General features: G+C 39.9%; 1 protein-coding gene and 1 pseudogene across 2 annotated transcripts in view; one reads left to right on the forward strand and one right to left on the reverse strand.

Moving 5' to 3' along the window:
* Positions 1-488: 488 nt before the first annotated feature.
* The window catches only part of CALCR (calcitonin receptor), a 150,196-nt gene continuing 123,252 nt past the window's right edge, over positions 489-27,432 (reverse strand). For both annotated transcript variants that reach the window (XM_030857260.2, XM_060304600.1), the window contains 6 exons: positions 21,105-21,258; positions 14,961-15,021; positions 14,815-14,881; positions 12,349-12,567; positions 9,953-9,994; positions 489-2,653 (listed from right to left, as the gene is read on the reverse strand). In XM_030857260.2, coding sequence (XP_030713120.1) covers positions 2,333-2,653; positions 9,953-9,994; positions 12,349-12,567; positions 14,815-14,881; positions 14,961-15,021; positions 21,105-21,258 — 864 coding nt within the window. In that variant the 3' untranslated portion in view covers positions 489-2,332. The remainder of the gene's footprint in view (positions 2,654-9,952; positions 9,995-12,348; positions 12,568-14,814; positions 14,882-14,960; positions 15,022-21,104; positions 21,259-27,432) is intronic.
* Positions 19,165-19,540, forward strand: LOC132597859 (ragulator complex protein LAMTOR3 pseudogene; annotated as a pseudogene).

A 27,432-nucleotide genomic window follows, 5' to 3' on the forward strand; every position in this document is an offset into this window, starting at 1 on the left:
TAACGATTCTAATGATCTGATGTGATGTTGAACAGTTCATGTCTGGTCCCACAATAGTGAAAAAAAAAAAAACCCAAACAAACAAAAACCCCAAGAATGATAAAAGAATGTGATATTTTCTTGCCCTAGCTTTCTTTGCTGTGCTGCCCAAACTTACACAATATAGATTGCCATTTGCGTGTGGTTTTGCTTTAGCAAGGGTATGAGAACTGTGCTTTGGAGGGTCTAGTCAAATTGAAGACTGAAGATGGTTTTACTGACAAAGATAATAACCCTGATGTTTCGCATATGGTTTTCTAACCTATATTTTTGGATTATCTTGCCTTCTCCTGTAATACAAGCAGGATGTGATGTCAGCATCCCACGGCTGAAATGAAACAGAATATGGAATGAGTTTAAGAGATGAGATGAATGAATGAAAAGATGAAGAATATGTTTCTTTAGAAAAATATGCACATATACAACTTTTTGCTTATCACATACTCTGTATTAATTCATACATGGATGTAGCATAAGCATTTCACGTAATTTTGGCACTGTGCACATTTCTATAGTAAGCTGTTTGATTTTCTTCAGCCACTACTATATTAGCACAATAGCATCTAGAATATTTCAGCAAGATATTATCACATTTGTTCTAGAGCTGCCAGAAATACTCTGTTTTCCATGTTTGTAAACAAAAATAGGAACGCTATTACATAAACACTGTGATTGGAAAAATACCCTCTTTTCAAATCCTCCCTTACATTCAAAAGTAAAGGAGACTTAAGCTACTTTAGTATCCAAAATACATTTTCTGTGAAAGAATATAATTTTCTTTGGGTGCATTAAATATGCAACCAGAACAAATCAACTTTTTGTCTTTCCAAAACTATATCATTTCTGAAAGGCAGTGGCATAAGATGATGTACATGAGAGGAGATTTGGGAGGCTTCAATGTATCCCTTCATTTAGCATACACATTAACTAACAACTGGTTACTGTTGCAAATTCACAAATTAATTTCAGGTGCTAGTAATGATACTGGTTTACTCAGGGATTTTTGAAGATTTTATATTGCAGGAAGTAAAGAGAGGTATGGGAGTATAATATTGGATTTTAATGAGAAAGTCTATTTTTATTTTAAATGAGTTGTTATATAGTTAAACTTGTAGCAGTAATTTTTTTCCCCCTCCTGTTTCACTAATAGCAGCAAACAAGAGGTCAACTACAAACTGATATCTAATTAGTCCTACTGAATCTTCCTGGAAAAGGCTGAGATCTTGTTAAGTTTAGAAGCTGGGTGTAAAGCAGTTAATGGACTTGTATGGAGTCTTTTAATTACCAGTGTTAAACAAATTTATCTTTTACTGCTAGATAGCACCCAAGGGCAAGAGGTAATCTGCTTTATAAACCTTGGAATGATTTGCTTTATAAATCCTGGAGTTTAGGAAAGGGGAAAACTCTCTTTAAAGAGAGTATTCTCTTCCACTAGGAATTATATTTTTGGCAGTTTTGTGAAAAATTTAGTGATGGATTCTTTGTGACCTCCCAATTTATAAATGTTAGCAACATGAAGGCCAATTCCTCACAGCAGTTAGGGCCTGCGCAACAGATAGGATTATCCAAAACCAAGATGAGCGTCAGTATTAGTAAACCAATTAACAAATTGACCCATCTAAGGTTTAGAGCAAACTGACTCTAAATTTCTTTTTCATTTAAAGCATTACATTTTCCTGCCAAATGCAAATCTTTTCCCCCACACGCACTTGGTCATCTCATCTCTGTATTGGAAAGCCACATGGTCTTGTGGAGGTCACATTGTAATTTGTGCAGTTTACATTGTGTGGATGGTAAAACATCTGAGTAACATCAGAATTGATAGAAATTAAAAAAAAATTAAAAATGAGATCCATAGCCAAATACAGAAGTGTCCTAATTCAAGGTTTAGAGTTAAAAAGAAAAACATTGACAGTGATTTTAATTTTTCAAAGGTATAAATGGCTCAAGATTAACTAGGAGCACCCTGTATCTGAACTAGGTCAATTTAACTGTGTTTTACTCGGACACTTTGCTTGCATTACTGTGACGTTTTTATCTCAGTCCTGGATGAAAGATGGAATTCACAGGAGTTCACAAGTGTTACAGAGGGAGACTCCATTCTGAGACTGTCTCCCGGAAGCAACAGTACCAAGTAAAACTTTCTTCAGGTTCACTATGGACAAATGCACTTAATAATTCTCACAAATGAGATGTTTGCTCCTGGGAGGATGGAAATCACTGTAAAAGCATGGTTGGTCTTTCTCCCAGGAAATGAGGGCTCAGTGATCACGATGCTGTATTTGCGTCAGATTCAAGCGGATGACTCTTGCTCGATGATTTCCATGGCGATGACCTCAGCCCCCTCGGTAACGATGACCTCATCACCCTCCATAGCGATGACCTCAGCCCCCTCCATAGCGGTGACCTCAGCCCCCTCCTCGCCTAGGTTGTTGGTGGGCTCGTTCCTTGGCTCCTGATGGCAGATGTAGACAGGCATCTGAGGAGCCTCAGCCAGGGCGGCGGCGGCAGCAGCAGTGGCGGCGGCAGCGTTGGCGGCACGGTTGGCGCGGCGGCGGCCACTCCAGCGCTGGGCTTGGTATTGGTTCCATTGACGCTTCAGAGCAGCTTGGACCTGGAAGAGAAGAGAGAACCTTGTGTTCATACAATGGTCGGAAATGATCTGAGCCAAGTTCATGAGCATAGGTCTTGGAGCTTCTCAGAGGTTAGGGGAGGTTGAATTGTAATTCTCATCTAAAGGGCCGTGTGGTAAATGCTCTGCCTGTGGAATATACCACCTTGGAAGAAGAATTTGCGAACTGGAGAACTGAGTTACTTGCCTCAACTACCACTGCCAAGGTTATTTGCTGTTTTGAGCAAAGGTTTCTTCATTAGCTCTTACAGTCAATGAATGAAAATTTGACTTGGTTTCACATTCAATATGGCATCCACGCCATATTAGGGAGACAGAATTTGAAACCTTTTTATCTGCTACAACCTCTGATACAGCAGAAGCTTTTATCTAAATCTATACGTTATTGGTCATGAAAAAAATATATGGAAACCATTGCACAGTTCTGGATTTTATGATAATGGCCTCATACTGTTGATTTTCCTTTATCCAACGTGGCTTGAGATGGGGTGTGCCCGCTAAAGCTCTGGTTAGTGGTTAACTAACCATGTCTTATTCATTTTTGTATTACCAGATGTCGTGGTGTTTGGCATAGAGCAGTTATTCAACAAATGTTTGTTGAATGGTTGTCAACATCCATTCTAGAATGATTTTCTCCCTCTTTAAGCCAAGAAAATGATCATCCATGACCGTATTGTAATTAGTGCCTTAGCGTCTGGTGGTATTAGGGTGGGATGCTAAAACTGGCTAGAGTGAATTTGAGGAAGAGACTTGAATTCCTCCCTGAGGTGAACTGTAAACCACTAGGTCATCTACAGTTGTGATTAGGTCTTCTCTCTCACGCCGTGGTGTATGCTTTGGGGAATTACTCTTGAGCTCCCATGGGTTGCAATTTTGGAAATTATCAGAAGCAACCACTTGTAATATTGTACCAGCAACAAGCTGCGTGGGAGGGAACGGTTGTCACTGGGTAACATCACATCACCTTTCCTTTCCTTTTCCACTGCTAAGGCCATTTCACTGGGTCTCATTTGATGCCATGAAAAAGTATTGAACTTTGGGTCAAGAAACTGATTTTGCCCACATTAGCCATGAAATCTTGGGTAGGATAGTTAACCCCTCTGAGACTCCTTTCTTCAGTACAACTCTTCTACCTCACCTAGCTGTTTGAAGGATTAAATTGTTGCACTATGAATCAAAGTGGCTTCTAAGATGTAAGTACCATACAAGGAGGCTATTATTCCTATTATTATACTCTTATTATGGCAGGATGGTGGCCTCAAGTCTTTAGACTAAAGGAAACTCTTACGTCGTATGTGTGGAGATTATATATATATATATATACACACACACACACACACACACACACATATATATATATATATATATATTTGGAGGGTGGTAGTGTTAAGAAAATAAAAAAGAGCTCTTAATTACATAGTTTCTGATCTCATGTTCAGTTCTCTCTCATATATTCCAAGCTAGGTCTCCACAAAGAGTACTCTACAGCCTGGTAAAATATCTGATGCTAATGCAAATGAAAGTTTTCTTCACATTGTGATTTGCACTGGCAAAAGGGTGTTGTTGGATCTTTTGGGAAAAGGAAAGAAAATACTCTTGGTGGGAAGATCACCCTAGGAATATATTTTCAAATACAAAGGTGTTTATTAAAGGTATTAATGAATAAATAGTTCAGACTCTCCCCTTCCATCACTCACTTTGTCCTTCACTTCACTCCCCAAGAAGACAACTATGTTTCCCTATCAGTTTCTGGGCTTTTGCTTTGCAATCTGTGTAGTAGGGAGAGCTACAGAAGTGAAGAGAGACTAGACTGATTATATCAGAAAGGACTGATATGAAACCACAGCTGAATATATCTGGGAAAGAGCATCCCTACTGAGTTATACTTTCAGATAAAACGTGAGTAAATTTTACTTTTTGCCATGCAATGAAATTTCTCTTTTAGTACCCCTTCATGAATCTAGTAAATATTTAAATTGCTTTCCAATTCTCTTTTGAACTTTGGATTTCTTTACAATGTATTTTCCTGTTGAGACTAACAAAGAGATAGATAGTGATGCTTTATTTGGGTTGTACCGTCTATTAAACAGGTCCTTAAATGCCAGGTTTATAATCTAGGAACTATCAAGTGCCCTGTTGAGGAATTAGGAAATATACTGGCTCAGCATAATTTTGGAGAAGCAATGTCCCCAGACAAAGGGAACTGATAGTTTCTGTGGATTCAGCATCTCTTAAATACCAACATTGTCTTTATAGCTAAAATGCAACACAGATATTTAGAGGTATCCGAGGCAGACAGTGCCCAGCAGGAAAAAAAAGGAAGTCTTTGTTTTGCCTCATCTGTCCTTTCAAAACAATCTCCGTTGGATTATCCATGCATACTACTGAAGTACCCAGCATGAGGCCAAAAAGTTTGAAGTCTATTTCAATTTTTTAAAATTGTTACAGAAATGTTCATAGCCTCCTATAATTGTATTCCAAAGTTATAACCTATCCTTTTGTGTGGAGATGGCAGTCTGCTTCCATTTGTAAACCACACATGTAAGAATAGGCCCTTAGCAGCATGTGAAAGACACTTCAATTTAATACAGTTTAATAAGGGCAATTATCTCCTGCAATACCACAGGTTGAGCCTAACGCTGCTTTGATCACAAGAATGTGGGCATTGAATCTGAAAAATACAGGGGAGACTCTGGTTGCTCCTGAAAAGCATCAGAAATGGAAGGAGTTGCCCATGGGGTAAGTATATAATATACAAAGTTTTGAATTACATAAATTCATTGCTCGTTATAAAAGCAATTAACACAGATCACTTCACATTTCCTCGATTATGTCAATTTATTGCCAACTTTAAAAAATAGAGCCTTGGTCTGATGGCTTGAAGACATAATTATTACACCTGGCTCTACTATTAACTAACTGTATAAGGTTGATAACATTTGGGGCCTCCATTTCTATATTTGTAAAAAAGAAACTCAGGTTGGAACGTTCGTGGTTGAATTTGGATGTTTTTATCTTTGGCCTTTGTTTTCCCGTTAAGTTCATTATAAGCACTTGCAGTTATGTGCTGCTGAATGGAAAGTGGGATTTATCCCAGGAGTTCTGATTTTTTTTTCCTTTGTCTAGGACAAAGAAATCCTTGTTTAGCTTTGAGTCCCAAAGCTTTCTTGAGTCTCTAGAAAGACAATATTTTTGAAAACTAAGTTTTATTGAGAGAAAAAATTTCTAAATAGAAAAACTTATTTTTGCATATGAAGTGGTCTGAAAATAGAACTTTACTAAAAGCAATAGTGTACAGCCACTATGGAGAACAGTACGGAGGTTTCTTAAAAAACTAAAAATAGAACTACCATACGACCCAGCAATCCCACTACTGGGCATTTACCCAGAGAAAACCATAATTCAAAAAGAGTCATGTACCACAATGTTCATTGCAGCTCTATTTACAATAGCCAGGAGATGGAAACAACCTAAGTGTCCATCATCGGATGAATGGATAAAGAAGATGTGGCACATATATACAATGGAATATTACTCAGCCATAAAAAGAAACGAAATTGAGTTATTTGTAGTGAGGTGGATAGACCTAGAGTCTGTCATACAGAGTGAAGTAAGTCAGAAAAAGACAAATACCGTATGCTAATGAATGTATATGGAATCTAAAAAAAAAAACTGTTCTGAAGAACCTAGGGGCAGGACAGGAATAAAGACGCAGACCTACTAGAGAATGGACTTGGGGACACGGGGAGGGGGAGGGGTAAGTTGGGATGAAGTGAGAGAGTGGCATGGACATACGTACAGTACCAAATGTAAAATCGATAGCAGTGGGAAGCAGCCGCATAGCACAGGGAGATCAGCTCAGTGCTTTGTGACCACCTAAAGGGGTGGGATAGGGAGGGTGGGAGGGAGACGCAAGAGGGAGGAGATATGGGGATATATATATATGTGTAGCTGATTCACTTTGTTTTAAAGCAGAAACTAACACACCATTGTAAAGCCATTATACTCCAATAAAGAAATAAAAGCAATACTATAGCGAACATGCAGGATATGACAAAGAAATAAAAGCAATAGTATAGCGAACATGCAGGATATGACATAGGGAGAGTCCCTTATAGACAGGAAGGGGAAGTGGTGAGTACAGAGCCCTTCCAGTCCCCCCGCCACCAGAGGAAGAGGAGAGAGAGTTATAAAGAGACACAAATGACTTTGCATTTCCACTTCATGGAGGGAATACTTGAAAAAATGGAGAGAAGAAAGGAAGGAATAACAGAAACATTCCTGTATAGCAGGTCTTTCTCTTTGCTTCTGAGAGCACAGTCCTGAAAATTGATAGCCTTGTAAAGAAGTCCCACTCTTGGCCTGGTACCAGGTCCAACATGGTGCTTGAGCAGTGGAGTGGCAGTGACTATGGCACATACTAAAGACAGGTTCACAGGCCCTTCACAAAGGTGAAGAAAGGGGCCTGAGTTTCCAGGCTCCTCAGGTGGCCTGGAAGGGAGGACTGGTGTCTCAGGATAGGGCTGGGGCCTGCAGAGTGAAAGGATCTCTAGGGTCCTCAGAAGTGAGGGGAGCCACCATGAACTTCAACAGGGGGTACCAGCATAATACTTGGAAACCAGCTGCCCATTTGTTCAAAGGCTTTTGAACTAAATATTTTCTAGAAAGAGACTATTGTAAACTATTAGAGGCTGGTGGAATGAGCTCTTCAAAGCAAGCTAAGTTACAGCAAATAAACAAAATTTTAGGTTTCACACATTTCAATTTGTGACTATTAAATTGAGATCCTTCTAGACCTTGCTGCTTTGATCCACAAACTATTTTATCCACAGTACATGGGCAAGAAAAATGGAAAACCTGCACTGTGCTGTTAGTGCTCCCATAGGTGTAATCATCTTTTTGTGGTCTCTTAGACACTTAATTAACAATTTACTGAAATGATTGGGTGGTCAATGTCCACACTCTTGGAAAAGTTGTGGGAAATGTCTGTTACATAAGCGTGCTCTCATGCTTATCTCCTGATTCCTTGTACTGTAATCCTCAAAATTCCTTTCCTGCTTTTAACCTACCCATTGACTATCTGATCCATTTCCATAGTAGGAGTCACTGATAACATATGGATAATAAACAAAAATTAAAACCTGTATCTTCTTTGTAGAACTGACATATTAGCTCCCTAGATCTCTGCTAAAATGTAACATTCAGCCAGGCAAAGCCTGATCGCAACCATGCAGCTGGAAATCACCTTCCGCATGTGTAAGTGCCCTGCCCATGTTCAGTGTTGTAAGACAGTAAGCTCACAGGAGGCCCAGATGCCTGCAATCCATGGGGCTGAGCTGATACGACATTTGGCAGAGTACTCAGTTAGTGTTACTAGAAATGTCACACTGGTACATTCCCCCAGTAACATGATACTAACTAAAATGGGGATGGTTTCTTCCAAAAGCAGAGGTAACATACTTGAATTAGAGACTTTCAATTGTTAGGAGCACCTCTGGCCTTGCTTTCTACGCCTGCCACTTCAAAGACAGCATCATGGATAAGACACAATCAGTATTGAAGTATTTTTACAAATGCATGCAAGCCTTTCGTGTTTTCAAGGTATGCCCATCCTGAACCTGATTTTTATATTAGCCCTGTATCGATATTATTTTAGATGAAAACATTTATTTTGTATGCCACCTGAGCCAACTCAAAAGACAGGGATATTCATTCACAGAAATTGATATAAAGATGGGGTGACCTAAGCCCTATTTATTTATTAGTTTTTACTGTTCTTAAAAGACACTTTAGGGCCTCCCTGGTGGCGCAGTGGTTGAGAGTCCGCCTGCCGATGCAGGGGACACGGGTTCGTGCCCCGGTCCAGGAAGATCCCACATGCCGCGGAGCGGCTGGGCCCGTGAGCCATGGCCACTGAGCCTGCGCGTCCAGAGCCTGTGCTCCGCAACGGGAGAGGCCACAACAGCTAGAGGCCCGCGTACCGCAAAAAAAAAAAAAAAAAAAAAATCAATCAACAGCAACAGCTGTTGATGTTCCTCGGAAGATCCCTGGCAGCACATCACACACGCGGGCCTTAAAATGACCACACAGGATTGGAATCTTTTTTTTTTTTTTTTCGGTACGCGGGCCTCTCACTGTTGTGGCCTCTCCCTCTGCGGAGCACAGGCTCCGGATGCGCAGGCTCAGCGGCCATGGCTCACGGGCCCAGCCGCTCCGCGGCATGTGGGATCTTCCCGGACCGGGGCACGAACCCGTGTCCCCTGCATCGGCAGGCGAACTCTCAACCACTGCGCCACCAGGGAAGCCCCATTGATCTTTTAACAAAATGTGATTTGCCTTGGTATAAAATTATTCTTTATAGGAATTAATTTAAAATTATCACAAATACTTTTACATTAAAAGTTATGAGACATATAACTCAAGAAAGCGTACTAACAAAACTTCAGGAAGGAGTCATAGACATAATGCCGTGCAGTGGAAGATTTAGTCCATTTAATTGGAAATCAGGAAATCTGGGTTCTAGTCCTGGTTATAAACTATGATTGTGACATTGGGCAAGTCACGTGATCTTTCCGGAGTTTAGATTTCTCACCTGAAAAATGAGGGAGCTTTCAAATCATGTTCTTTGAAGCCCTGGAAGTTCTTTGGTACAAATTTAAGCAGCTCCACTTTTGTTTTACAAATTGGGCTCCCAGGCAAGATATCATTGGAAGAAAGGGAACTCTGGCTAAAAAAACCCTTAAAACACTGGCCATCTGGATCTCTAGATTTTACTGATCTAAATATTCAGATAACAAATTACTTATTCCCTTTTGAGTCTTAACTCCAGGGTGATTTTCAAAGTGTTGAATAAGTGGTATGACACTGGCATCAAGCAACTGGAAAAGAGGGCAGTGAACCAGGACAAACTGGCTGGATATTGGTTCTGCCCTAGTGACGAGCTGGGTCTTCCAAAGGGAATGGGGATGTGACTTCGATTCTACGGGAATCCAGAATAGCTTTCACTGTTGCTGCTCAGGGTGCCGACCAGCTTAAGGTACCATCCAAGGAAATGAGAATTTAGCTACCTGTCTGGATAATATCTTCAGTTGTACCACACAAAAGCACAGGTAAGATTCAACTTGCAGTAGTGGAAAAAAATATGATCCAGCTAGTCATGAAACCCTGTAAGGTCACCTGTAGAAGTGAGAGCAAATGAAAAGTGCACAGAGGCCCTTTGGAGACTGTAAAGTGCTGGCTTTATATACACGAGTGACGGTATTACGTGTAACACACGCTTACCTCGTGGTTGCAGAAGCAGTAAATGACGGCAACAAAGAGTCCCTAAAAAGAGGAGGAAAAAGAGAGTTGAAATTATTTTTGTGTGCATTGTGTTGTCAGTAATCCATATAAACAGACGACCTGGAGAGGAACATTTCACTACGGCAATAGCAAGTCAGGGCTCGATGAAAGTCACTACCACTCATGTTCAGTGCTTCACTACAAGAATATTCCATTAGAAATGCCTTTTTCTCGTTAGGATTCTATTGCTTGGCTAAAAAGACTGCTCTCGTCAATCTGGTTAACATATTATGGCCTTTAACGTGGAGATTTATAGCAGAATATGCTGGTTACAGGGGATTTGAAAAGAATCTTTGTACCTAAAACTTTTGCAAGCACAAGTGTCACAGTCAGTGCATGGCTGTGGGCCTGACTCTGCCCTGTGTCCTCATGGTGAACTAGTGCAGTACTGTTCCCACAGCTAAGTCCATCTCTCCAATAAGGACGTGGACTAAGTAACTTCTGAGGTTCGGGTCACTACTCATAAGATTCCTTGTGCCTATAGAAATGGCCAAAATAATAGATCAGATTATTAAAATAATTCCTAAACTTAATTTTAAGCCCTATTAATCTTGACCTCTTTCTTCACATTAAGCCTCAGCAGTAGAAAATAAAACTAATTGGACATGAATAATTGAGACAGCAGAACTCTGGCCTAAGAGCCTGTAGCAGACCCACTTCTGCCTTAGGACACACCATGTCCCACCCTTGCTTTCAAAGTACCTCACACTGTGCCTTCAACGAGGCTTTGGATCTGAAGCAAAGTGAACGGAAACAAGGTAGCCACTCTCCACCCCTGTGTGGCAGACATGGGACCACCTGGGACGACCCCCAAGAGGCTGCTCCATTCTCTCCCACATGAGAAGAGACCTGGATACATTTCCCTATGTAGTCACTGAACTGTCAAAGATGGATTCCTGACATCCCTCTGACAGACGGAGGGTGACAGAGCAGGAGGCGTGGATGCTCTGTGCAAATTCATTACAGCTCCTGGAAAAACAATTCAATGTGTATTTATGAAAAGAGGGTCTGAAAATTACTGTATGGGAGACAGAGTATATGCGTGGGTGAGACCAGCTGAGGGTCCTGGGAGTAATGGGAAAGCAGAAGCAACAAAGTGCTCACAAAACCTGGTTTCCTTCACAGTTTTGGCTGTTGGCTTGGAGGCTGTAAGTTACGAGATTTTAGGTCAGCTTTAGAGTTATATCTCCTGACTTTGCCACTAACCAGAAAAGCCCATTTCCTTATCCTTAATAGGCATGAGAATGCTTACCTCACACATGAAGTGCTACATATTAGTGAATGGTAGCTATAATTATGATGATTTCTGATTGGACAACGTGAGAGTGTCAGCCATACCCATTCTCTGTGGTCTGCCTGACATTGTAGGGATGGCTAAAATATAGGTATTCCAAGGTTCTGACCTCTCTAATCAGAGCCAAGGCAATGAAGTGAAGTGACTGGAAACTGGCTTCCAGTTTAAGAGGGATATAGATGCCAGCTCGGGGTCCAGTGTTGGCATTTCACACTGATAGAAACATCTGCTTCTCTGCCCTGTGTTTTCATGGCATTAGCGACTATACTGATAATAATCCAGGTTGGAAAGCCAATTGGCATTGGTTACATTGGTCTTCAACAGTCCCCTCAATAAAGCAAAACCAAATGTGGCCCTCGGATGCTGGGGAGGGGAAGGAAAGCTCAAAAGCACTGTGGGAGGGACTTCCCTGGTGGCGCAGTGGTTAAGAATCCACCTGCCAATGCAGGGGGACACGGGTTCCAGCCCTGGTCCTGGAAGATCCCACATGCCGTAGAGCAACTGAGCCCTTGTGCCACAACTGCTGAGCCTGTGCTCTACAGCCCATGAGGCACAACTGCTGAGCCCGAGTACCACAATTACTGAATCCCATGCGCCTAGAGCCCGTGCTCTGCAACAAGAGAAGCCACCGCAATGAGAAGCGTGCACATCTCAATGAAGAGTAGCCTCCGCTCACTGCAAGTAGAGAAAGCCTGCGCGCAGCAATGAAGACCCAACGCAGCCATAAATAAATAAGTGAATGAATGAATGAATGAAAAAAAGCACTGTGAGAGTAGCTCTGCAGTGGGTCAGTCTCTGGACAAATATATTTGTTCTCTAAAGATGTATTCTCAAAGCTCATACCTCCTGTTTCCTGTCTCCTTGCCCAATTTTAAGATTCAAAACGTGGGAAAGCAGACAGTGAGAGAGACAGAGAAGGTAACGTGTTACCTTCCGGGTAACACGTGTTCTAAAGGGTCATTCTCATCTCAGAGGAGCCCCAGAAAACTGTGGGCCCTGCACCAACTAGCTGAGTGAGTGGTTGCATAAGTGCTTTCCCTACCTGGAAGTGAATCAGAGAGTGCATCACGTAGTCGTAGATCCTTCCAAGCACTGGGTGGGAAGGTCTCCAGGGAAGGACGACGAACTGGACCCCCAGTAGGGGCACCAGGATCAGAGTGGCCCTCACCGCCTTCAGGTACATGTGCGATTCCTCCTCCTGGGATTCCTTCATTTTCTTCACAAGCACCCGGACGATGTTGAGCAAAAAGAAGAAGTTGATCTGCAAAGATATGATCGTTCTGAGCAAATTCTCCAGGTCAGCACCCCTGAAGGACACCACTTCCCTCAGTTCTCGTTTATCCAGTGTGGGGAGCAGATAGCACCTACACGGGACACAAGTGACTGCCTGAGAGGTAATATAATCGGCTCCGTGTTACGAGAACACGGAGCATCAGTAGAGCCAAATACTCTTACAGACGTGAATTAACATTTCCCCCCCTTTTTCCCTATATGAGAAAATAATTTCCTGTATATGTAAGTATATAAGGTTCAACTCTAAGGAAGGTATTTTATTCTTTATTTAGGTTTTTATAATTTTTACAAAGGAAGTCATAAATGACACTTTTAGATTTCTCTTTCTTATCTTTTCATTATGAAGATTTTTCCCTTAGGCAGGACTACTTAACTGAAAGTAAAAGGAAGGCTGAAAAATTTATCTGTAAAGCTTATGCAGTGGAGAAAGCTAACCCAGGCTTTTTTTCTAATAACACTTTTCAAAAGAAATCACTTCATTGAGGTATAATGTATGTTCAATAAAATGGAGATTTTAAGTTTACATTTGGGAAGTTTAGACAAATGTATGTACCTGTGTAACAACCACTCCAAGCAAGAGAAGAGCATTTCCACCACCCCAGAAAGTCCCCTCTCGCCCCTTTGCAGTCAACAACTCCCGGACCCCACCTCCAGCAACTGCTGATTCCTGTCATCACAGAAATGGAGTAATATATGGTGTGTATTCTTTTGTGTCTGGTTTCTTTGGCTTAACATACTATCTGTGGGATTCATTTGTGTTGTGTGTGTTGGCATGTCATTCATTTTTACTGCTGAGTAGTACTGCATTATATAAATAATACATATACATAATTTGTTTATTCATTCTCCTGTTTATGGAAATTGGAATGGTTTCCAAAATTTGACTGTTATGAATAAGCATGCTGTGAATACTTGTATACAAGTCTTTGTGTGGGCATGTTTTCATTTCACTTGAATAAGTATCTAGGAGTGGAATGGCCTGTTCATATGGTAAGTGTATGTTTAACTTTGAGAAACTGCCACGCTATTTTCCAAAGAGGTGGCTTCATGTTACATTCCCTCCAGCATTATATGAGAATTCCAGTTGCTCTTCACCCTTGCCAACACTTGGTACGGTCACTTTTTAATATCAGCCATTCTAGTGGATCACAAATTACTTTTGGCTGTGAAGATTAGTTTTAAAACCAAGGTTGTTTTTAAAATTTAATTGATCATTTATTTTAAAATAATTAGAATAATTCTTCTACCTGGAATAGAAATAAATGTTATTACCCCAAAAATTCAAGAAAGGAAAGAGACCTTTAATAAAAATTGAATTCTTATGGGGTGTTGTGTCAATATTCAAGACCCACGTTAGTAGGTCCTTGTGAGTGCAGTTGAACTAGTAAGTACACCACTACTCTGAAAAATGGCAAAAGAAATTGAATTTGCATTGGAAAGGCCAGGAAAGTTAGGAGACAGCCCGGGTGATAACCCAATTTCATCAGTTACTAATGGATGCTGCTTCAGTGCAGGAGCAGAATATGGTCTATGACTCCGACTGTTTTTATTTTTCTTACTCTTACCTGAAGAAAACACTATCTTTGAGGTTAATGGGGAAAATAATGTCTAAATTTTAAATTTGATGGTTCTGATGATGGCCAACATACAGTAAACCATGGGTGGAAATAAAGAGCTTGCATATAGATTCAGACAGTCATATTTTCTCCTGGCCCAACTTCTTACTTAGTCATGTGATCTTAAGTGAGTTTACTTGAGTCTTTGGGTCTAGTTTTCCTAATGAGTAAAATGTCTCAATGTATCCACTTGGAAGGTCTGCTATTAGTAACAGCATGGCAAGGTATGTGAAGCGCCTGAAATGCTCTAAGTGCATGTTCAGTAGTAGTTATGATGATGGCTCATGGACCAAAGGTGAAATGGAAGATGGTTTAGTTTGGCAAAGCCCAGGGAAAAATGCTGCAGGGGGACTTTGTGGTCTTTCGCTTTCTTATCAGCAACATCCTGACCTTTGGTCTTTAACTAGGAGAATTTATAGAATTGTTGAAAAAAAAAAAAAGAACACCTATATTGTTGCTATGGCTTGTATAGAAATGACCTTATGCCCCTCCACCCAATTGTAGTAAATAAAAATCATTTTTAAAAAGACTCAAATTGTTCTTATTATAGATTATCATTGAATTAACTGTTAATAATGGATTTAAAAAGCAATTCTCACCACTAATGCCCCCATGACAGGACCATGGATGATGTAAAGCAGGTTCGTGTCCGCACTCAGCCAGCAGCTAAAAAAAAGAGGAGGGAATACATCAATACAATTGCATTTTATTTTCAAATATGTTAACTAAGAACCACAATACTTACTTGTCATTGAATAACAGCGCCCTTGCGATAGCATGGGCAGTGGTTGGCACCAGCGGGAGCCCTAAAATGTGAAAAAGTACAAAAGCTGTAACTACAGTTTTATAGAAATTGTAGTTTACTTTCAAGAATAGTGGCAAATTTAATGTTTTGTCAACATATTGCCCTGATTTTTTGTGCAGATTATCTTTGGCCAAACCAGGTAAAAATGCTCTTAGTTAGAACATCATGTGCTGTCAGAGAGTTTGGTTAACAGCATCCAGATAATTAAAAGCCTTTCACAAATTATCCAGTGTGGTAGGTACATTATTATTCTCACTATGACCATAATACCATTGTTATGTCTATGATGATGATGATGACTATTAATTGAGACCAGAATGCTTTTCATTGTGTGTGAACTGGGCTCTCTTACACAGGGGAGGTGGGTTGTCCTGAAGGGAACGGACCTGAGATGGCATATGAAAGCCATAGTCTGATTGCTCCAAAGACTTCTTTGTGCTCTCAGTATTTCTTCCGGGCTTTTTGTTTTTCTGTTTATATCATGTGCATTGATCCTATTTTCTTTCAACAAGAACACTTCAGAGTAGCTAGTACATACCCTACCCTCTGTAAGTTCTGGCTCCAGGACCTTTTATTAAAGCCGCTCAGAATCTACTTCCCTGAGTAAACTTGAAGAACGAGTCAAAAACAGCTTTGAGTTTATAAATGGAACGATGGAGATAGCTGCTGGGGATGCATCCTGTCAGTCTGAATCTTTTAAAAATCAACCTTTATTCTATAAAAGTAATCTAGAGTAAAGTTGTAACTTTTGTAAAAAAAAAAAAAAAAAAATTCGTTTTCTCAAATATACCCATGCACAATAGAAAACTTTTTGATTTGGTTGACACATTTGTAGACAGAGTTTTTAAAACTACTATCAGTTAAGAAATGTGTCTCAGAAGTGAATCAGACCTCCACACTTTTATTTTCTGTGAATTATATGCAAAAAGAGACTCAGAACATTGAGTTTTCACCAAAGAACCATCTCAGCTTCTTAACTCATGAAGCATATAATTCAAAATAGGACCATCAAATGTTTGACTTCGAAGAATTTTGAGTCTATTTAACACAAAACATGATTGTGTTTTATTCACAGCAGTTCTAACATCCCACTCAGGTTTAGAATCAGAAATTCACTGACTTTACTTTGAAATACACATTTTAGAATTAGATAGCAAGAGAGGCAATATGGAGACTTCACTTCCACCTTGTCATTTTGTAGAAAGGAAAATGTGATTCTTACTTAATACAGAGAAGAGTATAGACCCATATCTGTTAATTCCTAGGGCTCTTCACCTGCCTCTAGCCATGATGTCACTTTTTACAGTTTATTTTTTCTTTCCTTTTCCTCTTCTTCCAGGCTTCAAGCGTCATAACAACCTTTCCCACCCAGTAAAGATGGTCAGAGTAAGAATAATCCTCTCTCCCCAGGATTCTTCTTCAGGAGTGCTGGATAAATTCTACTTGTTCATTATAAAAGCCCATGGGTGGGGGAGTTCCTTCTTTGATTTATAACAATGGGAGAAACAGCAAGGCGAAGAATCAATCTGAAGAGGGTTGTAAAATAAATGATTTTTCTGAGAACTAAACTTCAGTGTTTGAAGTTACTTCGATCTGAGAGAAATTGACCAGTAAGCCATCCAGTGCAGACTTGTAAGGAAGTAACTACTGAAAGAAGCCTTTTTTCATTTTCTGTTGGGGGGAAGTTCACCACCAGATACTTTTCACCCAGACGGTGATGTTCATACTGTCTCTTATAATTCTTTGAGATGGAGTGGGTAATATTACAGCTGAAATGAATGGATGAGATGTACGTCACCTGCAAACAAAGTTAGGTCTTAGGACGTAGCTTTCTTGGGTCAAACTTTCTGCTGTCACACTTTCAAACTTTTCAAAACATAGGTTACACCTTATTTCATGGCATTGGACCTAAATTTTAGGAGCCATCGTACTGTTTTGGTGTGAAAATAATTTCAAAAGGACAATAAAAATATCCACTAGAAATTTCTTCTCTGCTCTATTAAATTCTTTAAAGTTTCTGTGAAACTATTTTTGTTGAGAATTTATTTTGGTTGTAATTTTACTTGTTTTCCTCCCATCCAAAGATAATGCTTGCCTGAAGTTCTAAGAGAAGGCTATTGCTTTAAAAGAAGTCATCATAGCTGTCTTACAATTTTGTTCTCAGAAGTGAGATGTGGTACTGTGATTTTTGAATGGTAAAGAGTTTGGTGGAATTTTAGTGTGTGCAGGAGTGGAGAAAGATAGATTTAGCCCAGGCATGCTAAAAAAAAAATAATTACATTTTAGAACTATACTTGTTGACTATCTTTCTAAACATCTATGGGAATTTAAATCCTTCTCATTCTTTTAAATGGACGATTCTGTGCTTACCTTACTGAATGTGATGTTCCTTAGGATTCTACTTGAATCATTCTGATAAAGTTTTAAGTATTCTCTGATTAAGATATCCCATAAATATTTTACTTATTTTCATTACCTTCTTTTTGATACAACAGCTTGTTCTTTTTTCCTTTGAATTGTAACACACATGAACATGGGTGTTAAGCAGATGTCTTCAAAGAGCTGACTACGATGATACTAAAAGTTTTATAACGAATTCACAGTGCATCAGTATGGAAAGAGCAGTAGAAATTGCTCCTTCCAGGGTGCTCTCATCTCTGCTGAATGTCACAAGCAAGAATAAATTTGCAGCCTTTTGCTTCCATGAGAAATTTTCTGAGTGTGGCAGACAGATGTTTTTAAATAGTCAAAATTGGGACAAGAAGTATGCCATACATTTTACTTCAAAGGAAATAAGTAAACTAGATCAGACAGGAATGGTGTCTGTGGGGGGGGGCAGGGGGGATGTTATTTTCAGGTTTTCAGTTTGAAGGCATCTGACCAGTACCAATCATTATTATTGTGATAATCAGAATTGCTATTGGGGGGAATTAAATTGTAGCTAGTTGATTCCTGGCATGACCAATTTCAGAAGACTAGAGATCACTGGGAAGGTATGTATGAAGCTGAGAAGGGCAGGGGAAGGAAAGGCTGGGACTAAAAGAAAAAACAACAAAAAACAAGTTTGATTGTATGCTGGCCTGTTTTGAGGACAGGGAGAAACAGGAGGACCTAGCACCTGAGGGGGATGGGCAGGATAGTCACAAGCTTGATTTCTAACCTTACTGGATGGTTAAAAAATCCAGGATGCTGGGCTGTTGCCAGGATACAGCCCTTTTAGTAGCCCTGCTGCATTCTGGCTCTTGACTTCCATGAGATACTCTAGAGTGTGAGAATTTCTCTTTCTGACTAAATTAGAATATCTTATTATCTGTTACTTACAACCAAAGAGCTGTAGCATCATCAGTTCAACTTTGAGGCAACCCAAATATCTGCCCTGTTGACCCACCATTAAAGGATTATCCCATTGGGTTCGGGTAATGTATTGATACTTGGTTAAAATCCATGTGTTCCTATGAGGGAGGGTTGACCAGTAAACGAATATTGCATAGGGCCATCCCTGGAGTAAATTGTGGAGAAGACTTTGGGCTGCTTACATGGCTTCCCTGAGGCATTTCTTTACAGTTTGTAACAATAATTGTTGGGCAGGGGTTTAACTACAAAGTGTGATGTTTTCAGAAAGTCTTCGGATTATCCTCCCTCATGAAATTTTGCCTCTCTTATGGATATTTTTAGGGGCTCCCCCAAATGCTGCATTAAAAGTCAGGCTTAGCTGAAGGCAATCCACAGCTTCTGCTCCAAGAGTCATAGTCACCCTGTCAGTGGAGAGTAAGGGCAGCTCTTGGCTCTACAGACAGTGTGGAATGGCCCTCGGGATCCTCCTCCACTCTGGAAGTTTCACTGCATGTGTTTTTGTCCCAGAGCTTTGTCCCTCTCACTGCCTTACTATCTGTCTGCTTCCCTTCCACCAGTGGAGCTGTTCTTTTAGCAGCCCTCGGGGAAAGGGAACAATTCTAGAGAGTCCCCAGGGACCTCAGCACCCTTAGTCAATTTGTACAGAAGTAGCCACACCTCACAAATCACGTGACAGCGGCTTTTAGAGGAAGCTGTCTCAGAAGCTGTCCTCTGAAGTGACAGCTCAGAGAAGCAGGCAGCCCAGAAACCCAGACGTGGAGATTGATCCTGCCAGAGAAAGGGGTTCATGATGGCGGATTACCTACAACGATTCCTGTATAAAAAATCACCACGTGTTGAGGGGCTCCATGGTATTGTTGTATCAGATAACAGGCGGAGTGCCTTTCGTTAAAGTGGCCAATGATAATGCCCCAGAGCATGCTTTGGGACTTGGTTCCTTGTCTACTTCTGCCCTTGCAACAGACCAAGGGAGCAAACTTGGATTTTCAAAAACTAAAAGTATCACCTGTTACTATAACACCTACCAGATTGGTTCAATTCAGTCGTTTACCTTTGGTGGTGAGTTTCATAGCCAGCAGCAATGCTAATACAGGACTAATTGTCAGCCTAGAAAAGGAACTTGTCCATTATTTGAAGAACTGAGACAAGCTGTGGAAGTTTCTTAATCTGGCAGTGGTTTCTAGGTATACCTTATCTTCATTATGACAGACACAGTGTCAATCCAGCAATCTGTAGACTACAGCAACACTTGTATCCACGTACTCAAGAAAGGGCCCCTTTTTCCACCTTACACTAGAGAAAGAGCCTATAGATAGAATTTATGGACAGACTGATTGTCATTTTTGCTTGTGTAGGGCCTTTTCTTATTTGGGAGGTCTGGGGATTCCACAGAAATGGTTCAATCTATCACAGCTCCTATGGAGTTAGTCCAGTCACCAAATACGCATGAGATTCTATTCGGTGGCTCAGAATCAAAATGATACTTTGATCCACCTGAGCCATGAAGTGCTCTCTATTGTACAATATGCCAGGCCTGCAGAAGGAAGCGGACTCTTTTTATTGTGAATGGTGAGAACATATTTTTCTTCATATTATTTTCTTTGCATTGAGTGTGAGGAAGATTAAAATAGCTTAGTAGAAGTAATAGAATCAGTACAATCACTAACTTTCCTTTGTATATATTACTTCGCAGTACAGGTGAGTATTACTAACTGATTTGATTCTTCTCAGAGGGTGCTGCTCTTTAATGGAAATGAAAATGATAGCTGATCGTTTTTTCTTCTATTCTGCCTTCTATAACCAATCGGTGTTTTTTAATGTTTGTGTATTCTTTATAAAATTTAGATGTGATTCATTATTGAATTGTTTCCAATATTGGTATGTATGTAAACATGGTAGTATAGCCCTTTTTTTCATACTGGAGTATAAATAAAATAGTATTTTTAAAAGTACAGTTTGAGCACTACATAGGTTTTTTTCCCCCAGACTGTTTTTAAACGTTTAAAGACTACAATTAACTTAATTCACTCTTTCAACCACATGAATAAGTGACTGTTTCTCGTCTGGTATGGAGACTGTTTCACCTAACATAAACTGTCAATTGGAAAATAAACCTCATCTATGAACCTTGAAAAAAAAAGAAGAAGAAGTAGCCACACCTCAAACAGTCCCACCATACGCTTTTCAAAGCCATTGCCATGCACCGTGAGGTCAGGTAGGTTCTACTTGGAGGCCCATGTGGTTATGTCTGTTGCTTAGCTGGACTCCACTTCCTGAACCTTCACTAGAGGAGTCCTGCTGATGGATTGACAGGAAGGAACACTCTTGAGGAAGGGAAGTGGGTCCAGGGTAGGGGAGTACAGAATTCAAAATGTGAAATTCTCCTTTGCTCTACAAACAGGTGATCAATAAAACTGAAGGGGGTCTAATCAGATCTCTCAATCAGCACGTTTTCAGTCCATCTGTTAACTGGGTTTGTTTCCTGAAGACATTCTCATAGTCATACCCCTCCTTCGCTGCACTCACTCTCCTGCTATCACAGTCCATGTGAACTTGTTAAAAAGCTTCTACCAAGTTCTCCTGGAGACTGAACTCCTGCCAGCACCTGTGTCCCGTCTCTCCTCAAAGGACCTCAGCCCCTGCCTGCTCTCTGACCAAGACTAGAAGAAGACTGTGAATATACAGACAGAGGTAAAGGTGGCTCAAAACTCAGCTGCAGAAAATACATACCCCAGCCCAGGACATAATACCACCACATGCGTTGTCTCTCAGCGAACACAGACACCACGATGAGTGTGTGAAGATAGACCCCTTCACAGAGCATCCAGAAATAGTTGCACGACATCATGTACTGGTGAAAAAAGTGCAAAATCTTGCAGATCGGCTGTTGGAAAGAAATGGAGATACTCAGTGGAAGACATCTGTAACAATTTGGCCGAGAACAGAGGGAGAACGTGAGAATGAACCAAAGTATCTGCATTCAGTCTGAAAGGCAGTTTCCCCAAACATCTATCAACGTGTCACCCTCTAGAATTGGAAACCAGAGTAATAGTTCATAGGTTCTTAGTATTACATGTAAACAAACAGCCAACTAGGGCAATGGAAGCCTAGTCTCCCAAATGTTCTTTTCGCATTACATCCTGGTTACTTATATAGACTAGACAGGTTTATTTTTCCTGTAGTGTGTCTGAGACCCATAATTTCTGATAGCATCCAAGGATTCGTCACATAACTTTTAGGGCCCCTTTTCTATGGCCAGTGAGGAGAATAACACAGAAATTGTTAATGCTCTCCTGAAGTTCACTGATCTGTTAATGATGTTTACTTAGCAGTAAAAGAGGAGAGAACCAGGTGGTTAATTTCTCATATATGAGCCAGGAGCTATGCTGAGCCCAACTGATGTGATTTTGCTTTCATAAGGGAGCCTTAGTTTCTATATGGGGGTCCATGTGTTTGGGACACAGAAAGAAGGATGGAAACCTCGTCTGGTACTCAGTACTGTGGGATCCACATTTCTGGAGCAATCAAGCTTAACTACATATTGTTGTCTGTACAGAAATAATTATTGCTTAAACTACATAACAAAACACCCTAAATAGTTTCCTAGTCACCTCTAGAGTAGGGTTTGTCATCTTGGCACTATCGATGTTTTGGACTGGATACTTTTTGTCATGGGGCTGTCCTGTGTGTTGATGGGTGTTTAGCAATATTCCTGACCTCTATCCCCTAGACGCCAGTAGCATCCCCTACCCAGTCATAACAATCAAAAATATTTCCACGGCTTCCCTGGTGGCGCAGTGGTTGGGAGTCTGCCTGCCGATGCAGGGGATGCGGGTTCGTGCCTCGGTACGGGAAGATCCCACATGCCGTGGAGCGGCGGGGCCCGTGAGCCGTTGCCGCTGAGCCTGCGCTTCTGGAGCCTGTGCTCCGCAGCGGGAGAGGCCACAGCAGTGAGTGGCCTGCGTACCGCAAAAAAAAAAAAAATATATATATATATATATATATATATATATTTCCAGACGTTACCAGATGTCCCCTGGAGAGGAAAATGTCCCTGGTTGAGGAACACTACCCTAAGGTATTTCTGTGCTTGACTCCCTCTAACAACAACAAAAATAAGAACAATTTAGCAAGACTTTACATATTAGGGATGATTATTTGCATTATTATTTTATCAAATGCTCTGCTTTACAGTTTGAATCTGACTGGATTTCAGGCCTTCTTTTTTACAAAGCAAATTAGCCTGAAAGTGACTTTCAGTATTGCAGTAACCTTTGCAGGACCACTCATTTCTATTCAATGCATAGCAATAGTAATTCACTTATTGGGAATCTGATGCACTGAGTCCTTTCAGAACTCATTGAACGTTAAGAAGCAGCCAGCTGTGTCCATGAGAAGGCAGATAGTGTATTTTCAGAGATAGAATCAACCTCTGATTCTGACCAAAGTGGAACAGTAGTGCAGATAATTCAAAACATCAGGTAATCTGAAAGTAATTTATATTGGCTTACAAAGGCACTGACTTTATCTGATTACCTTCCTAATTGGCATTAGTTAATATTATTAGTTTGCATTTGCTAAGCAAATACTTGCTATGTGCACATGACAAACAAGTAAAATAAGAAATTCAGTTGATACTCTGGATTCATTTTAAAGACTACTCTTACTTGAAAACCCCATTCCTTCTGGATCAAGAGGTCCAGAGCAGAAGCTTTGGTGGCTGCCATTTGCAGAGGAAGGGATAAGAAGAGGGCAAAGATGATGGCTTTGACTTCACATTTTATATGCAGCCAATCCTCATTATTCCCTGTAGTTATGTTCTATATGGCTAGATACAGTAGCATACTAAGGAAAAAATTGTGAGATGTTTTGTTCTTGTTTGGCTTTAAAAAATTTGGCAAGGGAGAATTCAAAATAACGAACTATTTCTTAAAGGACATTCTGCTAGAGTTTGGTTAAACACATTATTTAAGATCCTTCGATTTTTCAAAATGGTGGCTAAATTTCATGAAGAAACTATGCTTATTTTTTTGTGTGTTCAATCCTGGACTAGGTCCTAGAATTGCGAAGACAAAGTTCAGTGCTTGCAATTGAGAAAGTCATCTTCTGGAGGGGAGATGAATACAGAAATACATAAATGCAGCCATGCACAATGACTTCTAAAAAAGGTGATTTCTGTAATCAACATTAATACCATTAAAAATTCTTTTCTCAGGTACATAAAGCCTGGCACCTAGATCATAGCAAATAAATGAATCAAACTAATGGGGTTTGTGTTATTAACATTAAATAACCCATTCAATTTGTGAGAAAATTAACAAGGAATGAATTAGTAGATTCTGCCAAAGTCGAACAAATTATTAAGCGTTGTCAAGCATTCTGCCCTTCCTCCAATTTTTGCATTATTTGGGGGCTGCTATACAGACTAACTTATAGTAAAAGAGGTGGCTAACTATAAATTTACTTCTCGAATTTGCATGAACAATATTGTAGCAAAATGAAGAGTATGCTAGGATGGTCTCTCTTTGGTTACTGGGGGCTATCAGAAGCGTGTTTAAAAACTTACGGCAAACAGTTAAAACCACATCCTCCACTATACAAATATATTAATAAATAACTAAAAATAGTGAAAAATTAGTTTGAAATGGTCTAAAGAGTACTAACTCCATAATACTTCGTACCGAATCAAAGCTGCCAAGTTTATTTCTGATAAATCTTGTTTTAAAGCAGAAATAAACTTTGGTGTAGGTTTTGGTGATCTCCAGCACTGTGTCTATAGGTTGCTCTGCCTCTGTTTCAGTGGTGTGTATATCATTCCACCTCACGTGGGCATACACTTTTGGGGAATGGAGGTTGCAAGTCTATTATCTTCCCTGAACTGCTTAGAACTAGAGTGGGAAATACTGTGGAAAGAAACTACTTTTGTTTGTCTATAAAAGTGAATGGATCAAATGAGACTGATATTTGATTAGGTCAGTAATTTTTCCCAGCTCTCTTTTGAAGTGTGAGAGTGATTTTGATACACAGGGAACTAGAAAGGACATACGGCTTACCTTTTTCCTCTCCATTCCTTCATACATCTTACAAGCTTGAAATGCCCTTTCATCTACCACTTGAAATTACACTCTAAAGGGTGTGGGCATGGCTTATTGAAAGGAGTTCTTGAAAGCAGTGATGTAATAATGAATCCCTCCAAAAATATCCAGTTCAAATATAAATAATGAAAAAGTTTATAGTAGTGCTTTTTCAAAGTTTAGCATGCATCAAGAATCACTGGGAGAGCTTGTTAAAACATAGATTTTGGGTCCCATTAGTAGAGATTCTGATTCAGAAGATCTAGCATGGGGTGGTAAATTCTGCATTTCTAAGTTAAGTACCGAGTGATGCTAATGCTATTGGATGATGGAGCACACTTTGAATGGGTTTAGGGTACAGAGGGAGTTCACTCAGTACCTGACTCCTGTTTTGGTTACTTGCTGGCCTTCCAGTACTGATAACTCTAACCATCAAAGAGCACAAGCTTCTGGTTCCAGTAGACTCACAATGCAATGAGAAACGTCCTGACTTTGATGCACATGTATACTAAAACTTCATGAGAAGGAATTACAGAAATTTTTGTCAAGATGCCAGTGCAGTTGATAAACCAAAGGGCAAAAGGCTTTCATTTCAACTTGAAAGCTGTCAACTTGTACAGTCTTTAAAGCTAGTTGAATGAAGGAGAGAAATCCCCCAGTCAGAAAGTCAGCATTAACTTTGTAGGAAACTACTGCAGTCCTTCTCTAGAGAAATTTAAATATATAACATTTTCAATTAAATGTGAGTCTGTCATGCAATCCTGGGCTGATTTCTGACAAAGCCTCAGAGAAAATAAGCTTGAATCTGTGCAACTGTAGTCACGATTGGGTGTGTTTATAAAAAAAAAAAAAAAAAAAACACTGGAGAAAAAAGTCCCATTTGAGATAAATACACTGGAAAATGATCCAGAAATTGGCAAAGGAAATACTCCAGAAGTGTTCAGGAAACAAAGCCAGAGAAAACAGAAAACATGATTGGGTTGGGGGGAAAGCCTGTTAGAAATGTGGCAGGGGAATAAAAATTAACAGCTTGCTATACTCACAGGTCTTTGCCTACATGCTGTAATGAGGATATTATCACTCTTCACTGGGGATTTTCAAGTCATGACTGAATGAGTTTTATATGCTCAGGCTTAGGCCACAGCCCTTTTTGGTTATTTGTGATTTAAAACCTCTGAGTATGTGCATTCTGCTTTCACACTTAGTCCTCTTAGATTTAAGCAGTATTTTACACATGCTCTGAGTTTCCACACCTCCCATGGTGTGTTGACACAGAAATGGAACTGAGTACCACAGTTAGAAAATGATGAGTGCTTACGTCGCTGACAATGGTAACAACTCTAGTATAAATAATAATAGCTAACATTTGAGAGTTCTGACTCTTAAATGGATTTATGGATCTTAGGTGTATTGGTTCATTTAATCCTCACAAGCAACTCTTTGAGAAAGGTACTATTATTATTGATATCTCTATCAAGAAAGTGAAGCCCAGTGAGGTTAAGTAACTTGCTCAACATTAATCTGTAAGTAGAAGAGCTGGGATCTGAGATCCTGCGGTTCAGCGAGAACAATGCTGTAGTATTTGGAGCAATCCAATATCAAATTGATTATTGCTCCACAGCTTTCTAGCAATTAACCAACATACCCCAAGGGAGTGTACAAAACTTCTAGTAACTCAACTGAAATTTTGAGAATGAAAACAAATCTATAAGAAGTGCTGCATGACATTTATAACAGCCTTCTCAAAGCAAGGGAAACAAGTTGCAAATGTTGAGATGAAGACTCACTACATAAACCACACCACAAGATACCATTTGTAGGTGACTAATTTCTCGTGCAGAGGTATCACCCAGATTGGTCAGGTGAGAGAAACTGGAGATTGGGTTGTTGTTTATAGCCATTTTAGGAATAAATTCTTCAAATCCATATGGAAACATGGTTGATTATAAATAAGAAATTTTTAAAGGAATAAAGAAGTCCTCTATACTTTTCTGTACCATATGATCTTGGTTGAAAGACCATTTATTGGCTCTGAAATGTAAGTAAAGTGAAATAGCATAAATGACCAGGGTAAGATACCTCAATTCATTACCGTGTCTTGGCATTATTCTCTCTGCACTGTCCCTCAAATCCATCATACTTTTTCATTCTCAATCTAATATCCTTCATAGGTTACCAAAATGGATAATTCCAATACAGTTTTATCTGCCATTTGATCTCTCATCTCAAAAACTCTGCTATCGCTGTCACCTCCCTCACATTTACATGGTCTCCCTCCCACCAGCCTCCTCTGGGCTAGGTGGGAGGAGTCAAGTTTCCACCCGTGGTTTCATCAGTTTCTAGTGCCTCACTTCTGAGCATCCATTCCAAGCTGATCTTCCTGTGACTAGGTTGACGTTCTGACATAGCCTATTGGCTCAACTGTCCTGAACAAGTGAGACTTAGAAGAAATTCACTTTGGTTTTCAGAACTTAGGACTCATTTGGCTTTACTTATATAAGAGGCTGTAGAAAATGTGACCCAATTGTTTTGGGTTTTGAGGTAAATGCTCAGGTTCCCAGTAAAAACTAATCTCACTGTATTGTCCCTTTCAGACTCAGATAAAAAGTTCAGAGAAACATTTCTTTCTAGAAAATGACTAGTCTGCTGCCAGCTTCCTTTAGATGCAGCAAGAACAATGCTTTTAATTCTGCCTCCTAACTCTCTACATGAAGATCATCGAATAAGCAGACAGAACAAGAAAATGAAATTTTACATATTATGGAAATGAAATGTTCAAATGACACAAATGACAATGGGCAATTTTCACATCACTCAATAAACTGAGGATTTATTCAGCCCTTATTTATTCGATGAGTTATTTTGAGTTTAACTTTAAAAAAAAAAAAAGTTGTGTGAAGGAGTAAGATTCTCACCCTTGGTTTTACAGGAGAGAATCTGCCCAACCAAAAAACTTTCAAGGGAAGGGACTGACTACTTCGATG

Source organism: Globicephala melas, chromosome 9 (genome assembly GCF_963455315.2).
Source record: "Globicephala melas chromosome 9, mGloMel1.2, whole genome shotgun sequence".
Lineage (NCBI taxonomy): Eukaryota > Metazoa > Chordata > Mammalia > Artiodactyla > Delphinidae > Globicephala > Globicephala melas.